This window comes from Bactrocera neohumeralis, chromosome 5 (genome assembly GCF_024586455.1).
Source record: "Bactrocera neohumeralis isolate Rockhampton chromosome 5, APGP_CSIRO_Bneo_wtdbg2-racon-allhic-juicebox.fasta_v2, whole genome shotgun sequence".
Classification (NCBI taxonomy): Eukaryota; Metazoa; Arthropoda; class Insecta; order Diptera; family Tephritidae; genus Bactrocera; species Bactrocera neohumeralis.
In genome coordinates this window covers 12,510,477-12,528,813 of record NC_065922.1, presented here as the reverse complement: position 1 = coordinate 12,528,813, position 18,337 = coordinate 12,510,477, and the positions used below count along the sequence as shown (strand labels likewise).

The following is an 18,337-nucleotide window of genomic DNA, read 5'->3' as shown; positions in this document are numbered from 1 at the left end:
ATATAGCACACCACTAGAAATCTAAGTTATAAGGAGAGCATAAAAAGCTGGGCTGTGTTTGAATCTTACCCTTCTCTATTTCTTTTTTCATTTATATACCCAGATTAACCCTTTCATACAAAAGATGTATGGAACTCAATGCGATGTACATACATATATTGTAACTGTTAAAAATTTTAAATGAGTAACCAAACTGATTTGTTAAGATCCGACAATATATCCTCGAGGAAGTGCGAAAGGCATTGAATGAGACCAAAGCGAGTATATATTAGTAGAGCTTAAAATTTCAACTGAGAATTGATGAGGCCATATACAGTCTGTGTTGCTAGAAAATTATAAAATATATATATATAAATTTATTTCTTTAGCGCTAACATTATAACCTGGAAGAAAATTGGCAACAGCGCCTTGAACTGCTTTAAATAAACAGTGAAAATCAAGGCATACAGCATATTCCTAGTGAGGGTTAATTTATGTCAGAAGTAATTTATATATGACATAAAAAAAAACTTTGTTATCAATTCTGCGAAAATTAATTAAAAACAAGGTTCGCGAAGTTCAAGATATAGTAAAGCAAAGCCGCAAAAGATTATACTATTTTTTTCTGTCATCTGTAAGTATAAGCATTGAGGTTCTTTATCACTATCACTTATTTGCTGTCAATTCTTTGAAATGAACGATAGTATTAAAATTTGGCTGGATTTCCCCGAGATTCATTCAACGTCCATCAGCTGCGAGCTAACGACTTGGGGATTTCATGTTGAATCATTATTAAGAGGAGAAAAGTATCTTAGCAGAAGCGTGAAATTCGTATTTGTTAGATTTGCAGCTCTTTTCTTCTCTTAGTTGGAATTGATAAATATTGCAATTAGGTGCTCGATGTTTGTGTTACATGTTTTGTCCCAACGCTGGGGCTTTGGTATATCTTGCTCTCAAAAGTAGCTGAGATAAAGATTACAATTAAATTGATAATTGATTTTGCTCAAAACAAGCACAACAAATGAGAGTTATGAATGAGCTGCCAAGGTGCCACAATTTATTTTATTTAATTCCATTTTTTTTGGGAGAAAAAGTGAGTTATTTTTGGTATCAAATATCTGCGTTCTTAAAGCTTAACTAAACTATTTCCTCAGCACTTTGTCCGGTCCGAAGGACCGAAACATGCTATTTGAATACTTCAAGCGTGTCTTATATTCTCGCAAATAGTTGACCATAGTTCTTTTTTTGATGTGTCCAAGTGAGTTATAAGAAAAGAAGTCATGGACTATCGGATCGGTATTCTAAGGCCGTGGATAAAGCAATTTAACATTTTGGTCTGGTCCAATGTATGAGAGCTCCCTTTATTTTGGTGAATTATGCGTCATTCGGTTTTATTAAGGTTGATACATTTCGAAGCATTTATTTTTTGAAGATTATCTTTTTAATATGTTTGTCCGCGAGTACATCTCAGATGGCCCATCCGTTGAGTCCAATTTTCGATGACTCGTTCGAGCATTTCGACTGTTAACTGGGCAATAACATGCTTGCTGTTTTGATCCAAGACCTGAATCGAAACGGGATTGTCTGTATGGACTTAAGACTTTACATATTCCCTGTCGGTGTAATATCACACGATCTTGTTGGCCTATTGACCGGCCCAAATTAAATTATCTGCTCACCGAAGTGTTCTCTCAATAAAACCATTGATTGATGCGATGTGTGGAAAGTGGCGCCGTCTTCTGCCGAGATCACGAGCTTCAATTTCAGGCATCAAATAATGCGCGATAACGGTCGCCATTGATGGCTACTTTCTCATCGGCATCATTTTTGAAGAAATATGAATCGACTAGTCGACCGACCCTCAAATCACACCAAGCCGTTGTTGTTTTGGAATGAAATGACAGCTCATGAATCTCTTCAACAACCTTACGTCCCAAGTGCGGCAATTTTACTTGTTCACATATCCATTGAGCCAGAAATAAGGCTCATCGCTGAACTAAATTTGACTCCAAAACGACGGATCTTCTTGGAACTTTTCAAGAGCCCATAGAGCGATGTCGCTTGGCAAGGTCGAGCGGCTTCAGTTCTTGCCAAGCTGTATTTTGTACGCTTTCAATTTAAGACTAAATAGTCGTGCCATACGTTAGTCAGAGTTGCTGCTCATATAAAATCGTCCGTTGGCATCTAGATTTGGATTCTTACATTAAGCCTTTTACAGGGTTTATATGGCTTACTTTGTAAACGTTTCTACTAACTTGAATTAAATTAAAAAAGCTCTAACAAGTAATGTAATTTTACCCACAAAACTGGCAACTCTATGGGGAATTCGCGTTAACGCTTAAGGCGAAAGAATACATAACAAAGAGCGCAGCTTGTCTGATTCTTAAAAACCGGTTTCAGATGAATACTCTTATCTACACATTAGCTTAGGTATAATTTTTGCTCCCACAACGTTCGGCGCCGCAGAAGCCAACAAGCTCTGTGCGCGAAGATTTGTTTCACTTGGCTCGCTACTGCCGTTAGCTGCGGTTCATTGTCCGTTTAAGACCGCAAAACATAACAGTTACAGTTAACTTACTACATTACAAATAAATAGCAACTTTTAACTAAAACTTTGTTATTAGTGCCAATATAAAATAACGGTAAACATGTCTAAAAATTATTGTCAACTGTCGGTCTTCTTACTCGTGTCCATTTTCTGCCTAACCCAAGCAAAGCCGCAAGAAGTGGTGTTATATGGTGAGTAGAAAGCGCAGTTGTGGTTGTATTGGTGAAAAGTGATAACAGAATCCAAGAATAGAAAGCACCTCCCTCTGTGTAAACATTTGTTAATGTTTTATTAAAAATATATATTTTTAAATATATGTGTATTTATTTCACCAGAGGGCGATGAGTGCGTTACAAACAGTTATGATGGCATCTGTTCGGTGGAGAAGCAATGCCCGCATTTAGAGGCTACGATGACTGGAAAAGGTCTGCTGGCCAGAGATGTCGGTCACTGCGGCTATACGGTCTACGAGGAAATCATTTGTTGTCCGTAAGTAATTTTGGGCTTCCATCCACCAGAACAAAATTAATGTGTTTGCACTTCTTCTTCCTTGTAGTTCAAACAAACCGGAACGCCCAATATACAATAAATATTTCGCACCCTTGATTATTCAACAATCGATAACATTAATTATCACCTCGACCCCGAATACGTTCATACAAACGGAGAAAATCGGCGATCAATTGCTATTCAGCCAGTTCAATACGACACTGCTCAATTAGTATTATAAGCACATCTTCCATATTATTAAGTGTAAGCCACGAGATATATAATATATACAAACACATACATTTGTACCTACATATTTACATATTAGCATGAATACATACGAGTATTCGTTTGTAATATCTCATAACAGACTGTAATAAATTCATTGTAATCCAAAACAAAAAATTCCCATGAAATTTAATCAGTGTTAAATATGCGCTTAGCACCTCGTTATGTACATTGCATGCACATACACGCACATATGTACCTATGCATAGTGGAAAAGAAATATGTATTTAGTAAAATTATAGCTTTCGCTCACTTTTCGCGTGATGCGAGTGAACTTTCATTTGTTTTCGCCACCAACTACTCAAGAAGTATAAACTGTTTATAATTTGGACTTAAATATATATATATATATATATATATATATATATATACATATATGGTTTGTCAAAAAAGTCTTGCGGTATTTTTATTGAATTTTTTTTTTTTTTTATTGAAATTGAAATGAATTTTTGATGACTCATGCCCAGCTCTTGACCGATGCTACGGCTGCTACTATGCCGGTCTCTTTCGACCAATTCAGCGATTTTATCGCAATTTTCGACGACAGGCCGTCCGGAGCGTGGCGCATCTTCGACCACCTCTACACCAGAACGAAAACGTTGAAACCATCGTTGTACGGTGGAAATGGAAACTGTATCGGGTCCATAAACTGCACAAATTTTATTGGCGGCTTGAGATGCATTTTTGCCTTTATCGTAGTACGAGTAGTACTGTAAAATATGCCGTATTTTCTCTTTATTTTGCTCCATGTTTGCGACGCTATAACTCACGAACGACTTAAAAGAAACGACAATCAATCAAACACGTGTTAGCGCGTGAAATGAGCTTTCCAAAAAGGTATAGCATGACCAGATGCGACGAATAAAACTAGAACTACGCGCTTTCAGCGCCAACTAGCGAAAATACCGCAAGACTTTTTTGACAAGATGCGACTATTATATACATATATATATAAATATGTATATGAATACATAGTATATATTGATATAAACATTTGTGTTCTTTTAATCAGCAATATAAAAAGTATAAGCATACATACATACTAAATATATACCTTAAATGTCTGCAGTCTAGATTTGTTCGAAGAGAACTCATTAATCAACAGCGCATCCCACTTAACTCATGTTTGACATATTTGAGATAACTAAAGGGTGATCTATTTCAAATGTTGGTCGCGCCGACGACTCAGTTGGTCCATCCGTTGAGTTCGATTTTTGATTACTCGTTCGAGCATTTCGACGGGTAACTGGCAAATGATACGCGTGATGTTTTGCTCCAAAGCCTGAATCGAAGCGGAATTGTACTCATAGAGTTTAGACTTTACATATTCCCAAAGGAAAAAGTTTAACGGTGTGATTAGTAGCCAGGCTGCGACATTTGATTCGTGAAAGACTTCTTCGACTGCTGTAATATGGTTTCCCTTATATTTCTTTCTAAGGATCATTAATATTCCAGCCAAATTGGACTGTCGTTTATCTCTAAATATTCAATAGAACTCAAAGTAATTTCACTGAGCCTTGTAACCCATTTTGGTGAAAATATGTTGGTGTTTTACTCTAAATGAGTCTATGTGAAAGAGTGTGGTAATTTAAAAATATTTAAGGCACCGTTTGGTTGATAGTTTCTAAATTCATTTTCAAAATTCTGGTCCCTTCTGCTTTCGTATCGGGTTAGGATCTTATTTTGTTACAGAACAAAATAGTTTTTAGCTCGCTAAGGTCTTAGCTTAAAGAGTAGTTCGACAGCTAAAGTTCTATAAACACATCCATTAACACCGACATTTTTCAGTTGAAAATACTCAACGAAGTTTTAGTTCCTATAGATTTTTTCTGAAAGTTAGGGTGTTATACTATATATTTAGTCGCTTCGAAAGTGCTATCTCTTGATAGCATGTCATTCAGGTAACGGTTCAGGCAGCTCTGAATTATGCACGTGTGGGGTGGGACATAAAAATAATATGAGACACTTTTATAGACGCAAAAAGAGTTGAACACCTTGAGAAGCTGGTAGAAATGATTAATAGTTGAAATTTCTTCAAAATGACGTTTCTATTTATAGAAGGTTTTAAGACCGGAACATATTCATTCAACAACCACCAAGGTGATCTAGTCAACGATGCCCAGAGCGTACAAGGAGGAAAAATTTTGAAATTTTTTTTGACAAACTTTAACCTTGTACATACTTGTAGATAGGTGATGTGGCTTATCTGGACACGTGGACTGCTATATGTAGTCCTTTGTGAAGACATAGAAAAGAAGAGCTTCTGTATTTGAACTTATAAATTAGCAAATCGCTTAGTGGTCTATACAAATTTGCACAGACGTCTAAGTTCCGTTCCCGCCAGTTCGGTGGGATGTATGAAGGTATGCGCTCCCAAGTGTTTAACTCTTAACCTCTCGAACGTGGGACAGTTAAAAAGGAAGTGTGGAGTTGTTTTCAACTCGTCTTCTTCCATACAGCTTCAGCAGTTGGCGTCTGGTAAAATTCCCAGCCTTTCAGCATGGACGCCAATAGGGCAATGGCCTTTTAATAGCCCCACAACTAGGGATAGGCTAGCCTTACTGAGGACAAAGAGAGTACTAGTTCACTTGCGATCGATATTGGACCAAAAAATTTTGCTACTGGTCAAGCGGTGTGCAAGCTTCCTAAGCCCAGCAAAACACAAGAAGATATGGGAGCACCGATTCGTTTCCATTCTACTGATAGCAGTTCTAGCGTGCCTTTTCTTGCTAGCTCATCAGCTTTAAAATTTCCTGCTATTCCGCTGTAGCCTGTCACCCATAACAGTCTTATCACAAAGAGACTCGATGCCATTGATAGCGAGGTTAGGCATTCATTGACCAACCCTGAACGCACTGTTCATGAGTTCAGTGCTGGTTTCGTCACCCTGGTATCTGAGTGGACTGGCACTTCTCTGAAGGAGACTGCACTCCTGAGCACTAAATCTACTGGTACCTTAATGGCTGCAACGGCTTAGAAAGCACTACAATAGTCAAAAAGTTTGAAGTTGGAATTGGCAGAGGTCTCTCCACCAATCATCCACCAACTTTGACCAATTATCTCCTCCAAGGGATTATCCCCACTCAACGCCCTCGCCGGTATGCGGGCAGAGAAGAAGTCGTCAAAGCTCGGTTTGGCGACTCTTTGAACCACGTGATCCGGTATGAAGTCAAAGTCTGTGAGGATTTCCGAGTGTTCAGACACGCGTTCTCTTATGATCCAGTTCGAAGTCAAAGTCCGTGTGGATTTCCGATTTTCAGACACGTGTTGTTTGAGGAACCCAGATTCTCTGAGTAATATTGCAACTTTCGCAGCCATGCACCTTCCGCCGATGTCTACGGGCACCATGTGCCAGATGGCGTTAAGTGCCAAGGTTGGGGTGGAGCTTACTGCATCACACATTCACAAATATTTCAGCTAAAAGTTTACAATTTAATACAAAAAAATTAAATAATATCAAATGTGCTCAACAAAAAAGCAGCCTTGATAAAGTTTCTAATTTCCAGCTGTATACCGCAGAGCACTTGTCACCGTTGCCTACCACAATGCCAACAAAGTTCAGACACTCGCCGACTGCGTGTTGAAGCAACATGTGTTTGTTACATTCACCCGACGTGGTTCGCCGTGCCATACCAAAATAGATAATAACGGTTGTTTTCTCGTATTTTATACGGCGCTTTGCTTGCTTTTCTTTTTGGTCAGCTGCTTTGCGCCAGCAATTCGTAAACAAAAACAATGAGTGCGCTCCAACGCCTTAACATATGCTCTGCATATTACGCTCAAATGCTGAGCTTTAAGCTCCGCTAAGGTGACCAGCTGTAGCATAAATATTCAAAGGCGGCTATTAAAAGCTCAGCGAAGTGATTTTTATATGTTGCATGCCACACCAGAAACTTCAGTTGATGTCGGGATGCGATAGTCGTTAGACGTGCGCTGGCTAAACAAAACCGAGCAAAGGAAACGGATATTGTGGATAACAGTTAATTTGAAAAAAAGAAAAACAAAGCAAAAATGTGTGGTGTGGAGTTTGCTTGTGTTTGCTGAATAATTGAAAATATTTGAAATTGGTAAATTGAAATAAATTTGTGGGTTGGCTTATGGAATTATTAAAGTAATGGGAAAGGATTAAGGAAAAATTAAATGAAAATTAAAAAAAAAATTAAAAAAAAAAAAATTAAAGTAATTGAAAAGAATTAAGGAAAAATTAAATGAAAATTAAAAAAAAAATTTAAAAAATTAAAAAAAAAATTAAAGTAATTGAAAAGAATTAAGGAAAAATTAAATGAAAATTAAAAAAATTTAATTAATTAAAAAAATTGAAAAATTTTAACGAAACAAAGAATAAAATTTTAACAAAAATTTGAAAAATTAAAAAAAAACTTGAAAAATTTCAAAAAAAAATTTGAAAAATCAAAAAAGAAAATTTGAAAAATTAAAAACAAAATTGAAATATTTTTACTAAATTTCAATAAAACAAACAAAAAAATTTAAACAAAAATATTGAAAAATGTAAACAAAAATTTTGAAAAATTTAAAATTAATTCAAAGTTAAATGAGTAAAAAATAAGCAAAAAAAATTCTGAAAACTAAAAAAAATTTAAAAATTTTTTTAAAATTTTAAAATGTTTTGAAAATTAAAAAAAAATATAAGAAAAATATGTATAAAAAAATATAACATAAATATATAAAAATTTTTAATTAAAAAAATTTCTTAAAACGAAAACCAGTTGGAACTTTTTGTAATAGTGTTTGCCAATACAACTCTGCAAATTAAATTTATGTAATTATATACTAAATACTACCGTAAGTGTAATTTAAATCACAGTGTTATATATACATATATAAATAGAAAAAATATATCTACTCAAAAGTTTTACTCTAAGCACGCCTACATACGCTGACGCCCTGCCGTGTGTTTAAAAAATTCCGCTCTACATCCAGTATTCGCCCACAAATCGACTGTATATACACACCTACTTAATTGCATGTGGCGAAACAACAAAAAAAATCAAAAAAAAAAGTAAAAAAAAAATTGTGTAGTTCAAACATTTGAAATTGCCTGCCCCTTGCATGTGACCTGACATTTGTGCTACTCGGCGTAGCCTACATTTAGGGGCCAAAAGTCAAATTGAAACTAGTGAGTACATAAACACTGCAGCGTTGTAACCATTTCGGACGTCAGTGTGTCATACCAACGGACAGCCGGTGGCAGACAATTTGTGACAGTCGGAACTGGTGCACCTGTTTCGCATATTAAATGTCAGTGTTGGAGCGTTGCGTTGGGCTTGCTGCAAGCTTCGCATGATTTTTAACACAATTAGTATTGCAGTTATCGGCCTGAAAGTGGGCCGCTAGGAATAACTACTGCATGCCGACAGCTAGTGCTGCAGGCTAACCTCGATTATTTGTTGCAACAACGGTGCGCTCTGGGGAGCACACGTGACCCTAGTAAAGCGAGCTGTGCCGTTACATATATGCTAACTGTAGTTACATTGTTGTTGGTGGTGGTGACGAAGTAAGTTGCACTTTGAAATACCAGCTTTGAGAATATATACATATATAAGTATACATGTATATATACGTGTGTGTTTGTGTGTGTGTGTGAGTTTATTGCAGCAAGTGCACTCAAAAGTGTACATAAATACTTAAAAACTCACATGCAAGTGCATAAGTGTGTGATGGTGGGGTGCAAACACTTTGTAATGTATACATTTAGGCGCATATGCCGGGCGTGTGCGTACTAAGCGCCACTGTTTGCACAATTTAATGGGAACGCGTGTGCTTTTTTGCTCACATTTTTAATTTGAGGCAATTATAACGGTAGTGGTAGTCCACTTCTTTTTGGCTCCCTACTCTATGCTAACTAAAACCACCGTTGATATGGCAAATCTTCCACGTCAAAAAAGTTGAAAAATATCGCAGCCATATTTAATTATATTTAATAACTCGCACGTGTGAAAATTTATGAGTGAAATTACTTAAATTAATTTATGGTCTAGCTTAGCATTAGTACATTGGCATTAGCGCCTAAAAATATGCTACCCTTGCTGGTCTCTGTGTTGGCATTCATCGGAATTGTAACACCTGTGCAAGTGATTGCTTTTTCCCAAAAGCTGATAAGTGTTTTCATTTATGACCAAATTAATTTATATATTTTCGCAATAACGACAATAACAATAACAATATTTACAACGTTTACCACCGCCGCGTGTATTGGAAAAAAAATATTTGCACTACTGCTGATAAGTTAGTCAAATAAAGGAGGCAAGCGCTCTTGCATGGTCACGTCACGTTGAAGCCACCGCGTGACCTTGTTGCAGGCATTATAGGTTATCGCTAAAAAATAGCAATAGCAAGGGTAGGGATGGTATGAGTTTGGGTGCTGTCCAGCTGGGTTCATTAGGCGCTGTTGCAATCAGTGCGATTTTTTTCATTTGAGCATGCTTGATTGCATCATATTATCTCACCAAAATATACCACCATATGTGCTGTAAAATTAATGAAAATAAAAACTGTTATTATCTTGGGTATATGCGGTCGATATTAACGTGTAAACAAGATATGAGCTGATGGCTATTATTTTTACAAGAGTTTTATCATATGTCCGAAGAGGAGCTGTTTGTGATAATTAAGATATCGAATCTCTATTGTTATCTATATGTCATTATATAAAAACAATGAAGTTTTGAGCACAGTTTTGTCCGTTTGCTCCTAAAAGCAGACACACCTTCGTAGTTTAATAGACTTAACATAAATTGCTCACAAATTTAAAAAAGTTTGAAGAACATACACCTCCATTTGAGCAACTATCTTGAATTTCTAAGGGCTTAACGTAACTGGATAAATCAAAAATAATTATTTTCTTGGAACACAATTCGTCGGTTATATGTTTTTTTTTTGGGAACACTGCTTTCTCTCAGCATACACACATAAGATATCCAAGAAAACTTATCACTCTTGTTATCTCGATCGCAGATATAATGTTAAATAGTCAGAGAGCAAAGAAACCAATTTTTTCGCCTAAACGTGATTTTTTATCAAAAGTTCCTCATGAATGATATGTGGAAAAATATCAAGACGTATGCTTCCAACAAGTTGAAAATATTATTGAAAGAATGCTAACATTATGATCCTATATCTATAGATTTGTTCTGGTAAGAAAACTTATCACTCTTGTTATCTCGACCGCATTTATAATGTTAAATAGTCAGAGAGCAGAGAAACCAATTTTTTTGCCTAAACATTATTTTTCATCAAAAGATCCTCATCAATGATATGTGGAATAATATCAAGACGTATGCTTCCAACAAGTTGAAGATATTATAGAAAGAGTGCTCTGTCAACGTGTATGTTCTTGACTTTTTACTCATGGTTTGGAAGTTAAAGTTTATTTCAGCAAGTTTGACGAAGTAAAAAATTAATTATCTGACCAAACCAAAAACTAAGCTGTGAAAAAACTACAAAGCTTGGAAATCTAGTTTTATGGATGTAAAATGCTTATTTTTTTAAGTCAGTTAAAAAATATGTCCAAACTATAAATTTTCGGGAATTTTTTGAAAAATAGTCAATAAAAATTATTTCATGAGTAACCCAAAATGCAGACGCTATAACCTTGCCCAGTCGGCTGTTGCGTTTTTTCACGATTTGAAGCGTGTTCAACGTGTGCAGTCCAGTCAGATGACTGTCGATTGGACTTTGGAGTGAAATGATGGAACCATGTTTCTTTCATTGTCACTTATTGATGCAATAAGTCGGGTTTATTGCACTTGAATATCTCAAGTCACTGTTTCAGACAGTTTCTTTCTATTGGTATCAATTTTGACTTCTTTGTGTTTGGAACTCAATAAAACTATTTTTTTTGTTGGGCTTAGTCTTATAAACTATAAGTGTACATTCATTTGTTGCATACAGTAATGTTGAGATGTTTACTAATAATTTTGAAGCTAAAGAAACACTAGTAAAACCCTCTAGATAAGGAAAGCCATTTACGACTTACTTCGTTTCAAAGTCAGAAGCCAACCAGAATTTTATTCCAAACTGGTCTAGTTTGTTTGGCATATACTGTGTAAATGCCTGGCTTTACTTAAAACAATTGTTCTTCTATTGTATTACGTAGGTTGCTATATATATGTCTGGCCTAATAATGTAAATAGGCATATTTATCAACGAAAATGTTTTTATTTATTTATTTATTTTTTTTTTATTTTTTTTTTTTTGTCAATTGCTGTTTTGTTTCGGGCTCATACGCATAGATCCATGATTCGTCACCTGTGACGATCTTATAAACGTCTTTTGAAGCACCGCGATCGTATTTTTTCAGCATTTCTTTACACCAATCCACACGAGCCTTTTTTTGAGCGATTGTCAAATTGTGCGGGATCCAACGAGAACAAACCTTTTTTACGGCCAGGTGTTCATGCAATATCGAATGTATGCTGGTGGGAGAAATGCATAGGCATGCCTCTATCTGAAGGTATTTTACATGACGGTCTTGCATTATCAGTTCACGTACGGCATCGATGTTTTCTGGCACAAGGGCTGTTTTTGGACGACCTTCACGGAATTCGTCTTTGAGCGAGCGTCGGCCACGATTGAATTCGTTGTATCAGTTTTTCACAGTGCTATATGATGGTGCCTCATAGCCATACTAAGATTTTAGTTCATCGACGCACTCTTGTCGTGATAACCCACATCGAAACCTTGTGAAAAATGATCGCACGAAAATGTTCACGAGTTAATTCCATTTTTTGGCCGAGATGAATTTTTTAATTCCCTGTAAATAAAACAATTCACGATTAAATGACAAAACGTTCTGAGTGATGTTATGCTAAAAAATGTCAAACTTTCCAATGGAAATTTCACATTTCATCTGGCAGCACGTAGTGTTGCCCTAGGCCAGAATATATATAGCAGCCCTCGTATTTGCACCTGGTTTGAATTTGTTCCAAACAGTTGACACTAACGCAAATTTATCAGTTTGCAAGCGTTGACTGTCTTTATTTCTTTTATCGAAATGAATTAATTGTATAATTTGTGTAAGGTCATGCTTACTCATAGTTTCAGAAAATAATTTAGAGCCCTATTTTGGTTCCATAATTACGACAGCTTCGTCTATGCTATGTGCATACAATATTCCAATAAACGCTTTCAGTTTATCCTGTGAAATTATCCATTTCTGCTCTAAAACCCCTGAGGCTTCTAATTCGATGCAATTTCTGATATGCTTTCATATATGATGGTCAATTTATACTAAAAAGGCCCTGCTTGGCTTCTTTTCCATAATATTTCTTTTAGCATATGCTGTATTCCCAGATAAGTCTTTGTATACGCAACGAGTTGGTAACCTTCCAACAACACCTCATCCTTTTATATTTTTCCAAATAGTTCCACTTGCAGAAACTTCAAATTGTGTATCATTCCAGCTTTCATTATCCTCTTTAGTAATGGAAGCAGATCGCATACACATTCGTTTCTGAATATTGTATAAAGAAACCTTGTCTTTTTCATCGCTCGATTTTTCTCCATAATTTTTATCAAGATTTTCATCGTCACTGCTCTCGATAACTTTTGTTACAATTATCGCTCGTATCGCTTTAGTTTCCCACAAATCCGCCTTCACTTTCATAAATTTCATCTTCAATGTCCGAAAATTCCGAAAGTATGTCTGGTATTTTTTGTTAATTCAAAGTATTTTGTTTTGTGCGATTTTCCATTTGCAGTTTCTAAGGTTAATGACAATAATTTTACCATAAAAATGATACTACCTACTACTAGGTTTTTAAGTATTACCCGAATGAATTGGGGAAGTCTTACTCGTTTATTGACTCTATGTGTATTATATTATTATAGATCACTGTATTTATAAAAGTGGTTTGTTCGGTTTGCCGCTCTTCACTGTTTAGCCTTAAGTGATTTGAATGCCTTCTTAGCTAAAAGAAATAAAAAGATAATTTTTTAAACATATCCGCCCACTTTCAGTAAAATAAATTAATATTTAACTTTCTCTTTTCTTTAGTACTTTAAAGCTAAATCCAAATTATAGATCGGTGCGAAATAGTAATAAAATAAGCCTTTTGGCTTAGACTCTGGACAAACTACTTAAAAATTCCAGTCGCGTCCTTGACGCTTTAATTTGGTCTGCTTACACGAAATTATACGAAATGTGTTCATTTTTACTATTTCTAAATACTCACTTGGCTATTTTGCTCCACAATATCGTATGTGCTAAGCCTTATTTAATAGACGTTTATATAATATAATTTACTTTAATAATCAGCGATACATTTTGAAAAATCTTGGATTCCCTTGAACCCTTAGCCGATCTCCGGAAGAACTAAAAGAAGCTGACTATCTCTGTTTAATACTATAAATGAACCCAAGTAATGATAGAGGGATTAGTTATTTTTTTTCACAAAATGTTAGCTTTCCAAAGCCGTTTTATGCGAAAAAACATGCACTATGGAGTGGCTATAGAAATCGAAATTATTATCAAACAGCTTATTCCTTTGGTCACGTATATCAAATATATCAAAAAATGTCATATAAAAATTTCAAGCCAATCGTTCCAGTAGTTCGATGAAATTTGCTCATCGGCTCTGAAAATATCGTTTCGGGAAAGACCTGTTTAAAATTTAAAAAAATTATATGAAAAAATTTGATTTTTTGAAACTGGATATAATGTCTTAAAGGGTTTATGGGTTAGTCGTTTAAAAAACAGCCTTTTTTCTACAATTTTTTCTCATATAAAAAATTGAAATATTTTATTAGAATTTTCTACTGTTACAAACATACACTATTAACAAAGAAATTCTGTAATTTTTGGAAAAAAATAATTTTTAAACTCGTCCATTGCGACGCCATTTCCGGTGACCGCTCGGCAAAAAGGTGCGCCCGCGTTGTCGGGATAACTCTTTACAGGATCATCTAAAGTGAAAAAATCGTGTTTTAGTTCAAATCTTCACTTAGAACTTGGACGAAGGAAAAAAGAACTGAAAATTGGATTTTTGGCAGACATTTTAACAAAAATATGAAAATTTCAATACAAATTTCGCGATTTTTTTTTCAAACAGTTGCAATCGAAAAAGAAATCCTTCTTCCAAGTCTTTAAGAAATGTAACTCAAACACCTGTGTAAAATTTTATGAAGATCAGTTGATTAGTTCTGGTGAAATCTTGCCAAACCGACTTCAAAAACACAGTGTTCAGAAAAATGAGTTTCAAGACGGCGCACTTATCCCAGCTAGCCTGGAGCGCACAAGTTTTCAAGGCTGTGTCTTCGGAACTATCGGGTGATTTTTAAGAGCATAACTTTTTAAAAAAAAAAACGCATAAAATTTGCAAAATCTCATCGGTTCTTTATTTGAAACGTTAGATTGGTTCATGACATTTACTTTTTGAAGATAATTTCATTTAAATGTTGACCGCGGCTGCGTCTTAGGTGGTCCATTCGGAAAGTACCATTTTGGGCAACTTTTTCGAGCATTTCGGCAATAGCCCGAATTTCTTCGGAAATGTTGTCTTCCAAAGCTGGAATAGTTGCTGGCTTATTTCTGTAGACTTTAGACTTGACGTAGCCCCACAAAAAATAGTCTAAAGGCGTTAAATCGCATGATCTTGGTGGCCAACTTACGGGTCCATTTCTTGAGATGAATTGTTCTCCGAAGTTTTCCCTTAAAATGGCCATAGAATCGCGAGCTGTGTGGCATGTAGCGCCATCTTGTTGAAACCACATGAGTCAACATTTAAATGAAATTATCTTCAAAAAGTAAATGTCATGAACCAATCTAACGTTTCAAATAAAGAACCGATGAGATTTTGCAAATTTTATGCGTTTTTTTTTAAAAAAAAGTTATCAAGCTGATATTACTCAGATCAACTTGAAAACAATTAGGGCAATATTCAAGAGGTGTTGTAGAACTTAATAAGACAATCAAAAAATTAACTGTTTTTTAATCCGTAAAGCCATGTAACCCCTTAAGCTATATAATAAATATTCCTAATAGTGCCGCGTCTTTTATTTTGCTAGCTAATAAATAATAGTGGTGTTTCTAGAAGCGTTTTGTAAGCAACAACTGTAAATTTGTTTTTTATTAATTACCGATTTAAATTATTATGCATTTTTTTCAGTGCCTTCTAACCTCAAAACATAACTTTTTAACCGGAAAATGTGTATTATAAAATTGCAGTGCATTAAGAAACGTTTAAACCACCGTTATGCGAGTGTGGAGCACCGTTATTTAATAATTACTACTAATAATTAATATTTATTATTATATTTATGCATGTATTCTAACACACACACACACACACACACACACACACACACACAATATCAATGACAATAATTAATGGTAGAATGACAGGCGAATATTTCCCGTTTACGCCAGCAATGAAACGAGAAATTTCACTTATATAATTAATATGTTAAGCATATTCAAACATATGAGCGTCTCATCAAAGCATGAAAAGCATTTTTCCTACATACATACGCACACGCACGCACATATAAACGCGCTCGCAAGAGATAGCGACACGTATGAGTAATTATGTGTGCGTGTGTGGAGAAGGTTGAAATGTTGGAGATATTAATTAGCGTGCCGCACCCATTTACGGTCTATAAATACGAGTACTTTATGCAAAAACAACAGCAAAGACACAGGCAAACACATTTACAAGTATGTAAATGTATGGGTGTAGTTATAGTATAGACAGTAATAGTATATACAATTATAGTTGCATAGTTCTAGTATAAACAGTTAGTTAGTTCATTGGGTAACACACAAGGCTATTGCGTTTCTGCGCTGACGAGCCTTTGTGCCACATGCCACATATAATATATTGCTTCTGCACATATTTCTAGTCTTGAAAAAGTGCTCGTTGAAATTCCGCTTAAATACACACTTACAAAAGGGTTATCCTGTTATCTTGCGTTAGTGTGTGTGTTATAAATACTACAATCGATTGTTGTGTTGTGTGTGTAACGGTATTGCGCGTTGCCCGAGCAACTTTGTAATCATAAACCGCGCATTTTTTATGCACTACCGTTATGTTTTTCCTACTAATAATTTTTTACTGTAATGAAATTTAAAGGGAAATCGGCTGTTATTATAGGAGAAACTGTCAGTCGCATTTCAATTAGCGTTTTATGCGGGCCTTTTTTTATATTAGTGTAAGCTTTTCACTCAGGTTTTAATTTAATTCAACTTTTTAGCTTCATAAACTTTAAATGACAGCATAATTTGATTTTGTGCGTGTTTTTCGAATAATCGAATTGTCGCATTACCTTTGTAATATTATTAAAATATTTGGGCTTTTACTGCCAATGGATTATAGTGGCTTCGTCCGGTTAGGTATTGTAATTCGACAAATTTTAAATAGCTTGCAGTAAAGTTAATAATTGAATATGTAAATTGTATACAATTTTTGATAATAAGTCTATATACGTGCATATATATATCCAGCCGTGAGCAGCTGGGTCGACTTAACCACGTCCATCCATCCACTTGTTCGTCCGTTTTATATTCGACAACTAGTTCTCAGTTTTCGGGATATTGATCTGAAATTTGACACACTTCCTTTTCCCCTCAAGCAGGTGCTTATTTGTAGTAACTATTTCAGATATCGGACTACTTACTAGAACATTTAGCTGCCATACAAACTATGCGAACAAAATCATGTTCTGCTATGGAAAACTTTTTTATTTGAGCAGATATCTTCACGAAATTTTTGCTTTACTTTTTGGTCAAGCAAACGGTACAATCTCAGAAGAAATTGTTTAGATTGGCTTATTCTAGCATGTTCTGTGTTTTTGCCTTAAAAACTAGGAGGTCAAAACCAATTTATTTATTTATTTATAAATTTTATTTGTGAAGGCTTTTCTAGAATTAGTTCAACCGAAGTTAAGGCTTTTTCTGGATTTCTGTTTTGTTTAATTTGTCTTTTTATGGTTACAATTAAATTATGCTATATTTAGCATACAGCATCAAAATATTATTGACCACATCGAAATTATCCATTTCATTGTGTTTTTTTCTTTTACTCTTCTCTTACAAAACTCTACTTCCAAATAGTTTCCAAAAAAGTGCACAAATTGTAAAAATAAATGTTTGAAGAAAATAAATGGTTCGAATGTCAATGATAACATATACTCCTATGAGCAAAATATGGTAAGACTTTCTTCATAATTTTAAAATTCTTAATTTATACTTCAAAACCTATGTCGTCCCCCCAAAAGTAATCCCTCCTGGCTTTAATACACCTTTTTTCCAATCCTTGAAACAGTTATTAAAGTCACTTACCGGAAGAGACTTCAGTGCCCTTGGCGATTCACGTTTAATGTGTTCAATTGACTCGTAAACAGTTTATCCGGAGTGGTCGTTTGAGTTTGTTGAATATTCAGAAGTCACACGGAGCTAAATCAGGCGAATACGTCGGTTGCAAAACGATATTGGTTGAAAATTTGGCAGAAAGCTCACGAAGAATCAATGCAGTATGCGATGGTGCGTTATCGTGGTGCAAAAACCAAGAGCTCTCAGCTCACAATTCCGGCCTCGTTTTACAAATAGCTTTGCGCTAACGACGCATTACACTCAAGTAGTATTCCTTGTTGACAGTTTGGCCGTTCGAAAGGAATTCAGGAGTGCACTACTCTAAGGAAACTGTCAACATAACTTTTATTTTTTGATCTGGCTTTTTTCGGCTTCGCCTCACCTTTGGAACGATATTCAGCCGATTGATCGTCTGTTTCCAGGTAGTTAGCATATATTCAAGACACATTGCCACTAATAATGTGTTTCATGACAACGTGGTAGTCGTAAACCATTCTTTCGCAGACGTTAATGCGACGCTGTTTCTTCGAAAATGTTGCGCGATTTTAGAACCAAACATGCTTCTACTTTTCTTAGGCCCAAATGTTCTTTGAAAATGGTTTTCACTTTCTACTTCTGACATTCCGATATTCCAAAGACGCCAGTAAGATCTCTAACTGTTAATCGTCGATTCTCAAGCACCAATTCCTTTATTTTATTGACGTGTT

General features: G+C 35.3%; 2 protein-coding genes across 2 annotated transcripts in view; both read left to right on the top strand.

The window, feature by feature from the left end:
* Positions 1-2,436: 2,436 nt before the first annotated feature.
* Positions 2,437-3,578, top strand: LOC126758924 (uncharacterized). Its single transcript, XM_050473375.1, has 3 exons — positions 2,437-2,718; positions 2,863-3,016; positions 3,084-3,578. Exons 1-3 carry the CDS (start codon positions 2,628-2,630, stop codon positions 3,247-3,249), a joined length of 411 nt encoding a protein of 136 aa, XP_050329332.1. The 5' UTR covers positions 2,437-2,627; the 3' UTR covers positions 3,250-3,578.
* A 4,458-nt stretch (positions 3,579-8,036) lies between these two features.
* The window catches only part of LOC126758067 (uncharacterized), a 130,878-nt gene continuing 120,577 nt past the window's right edge, over positions 8,037-18,337 (top strand). Inside the window, 1 exon segment of the mRNA XM_050472071.1 lies at positions 8,037-8,819. The gene's annotated coding sequence lies outside the window, so the exon portion shown is untranslated.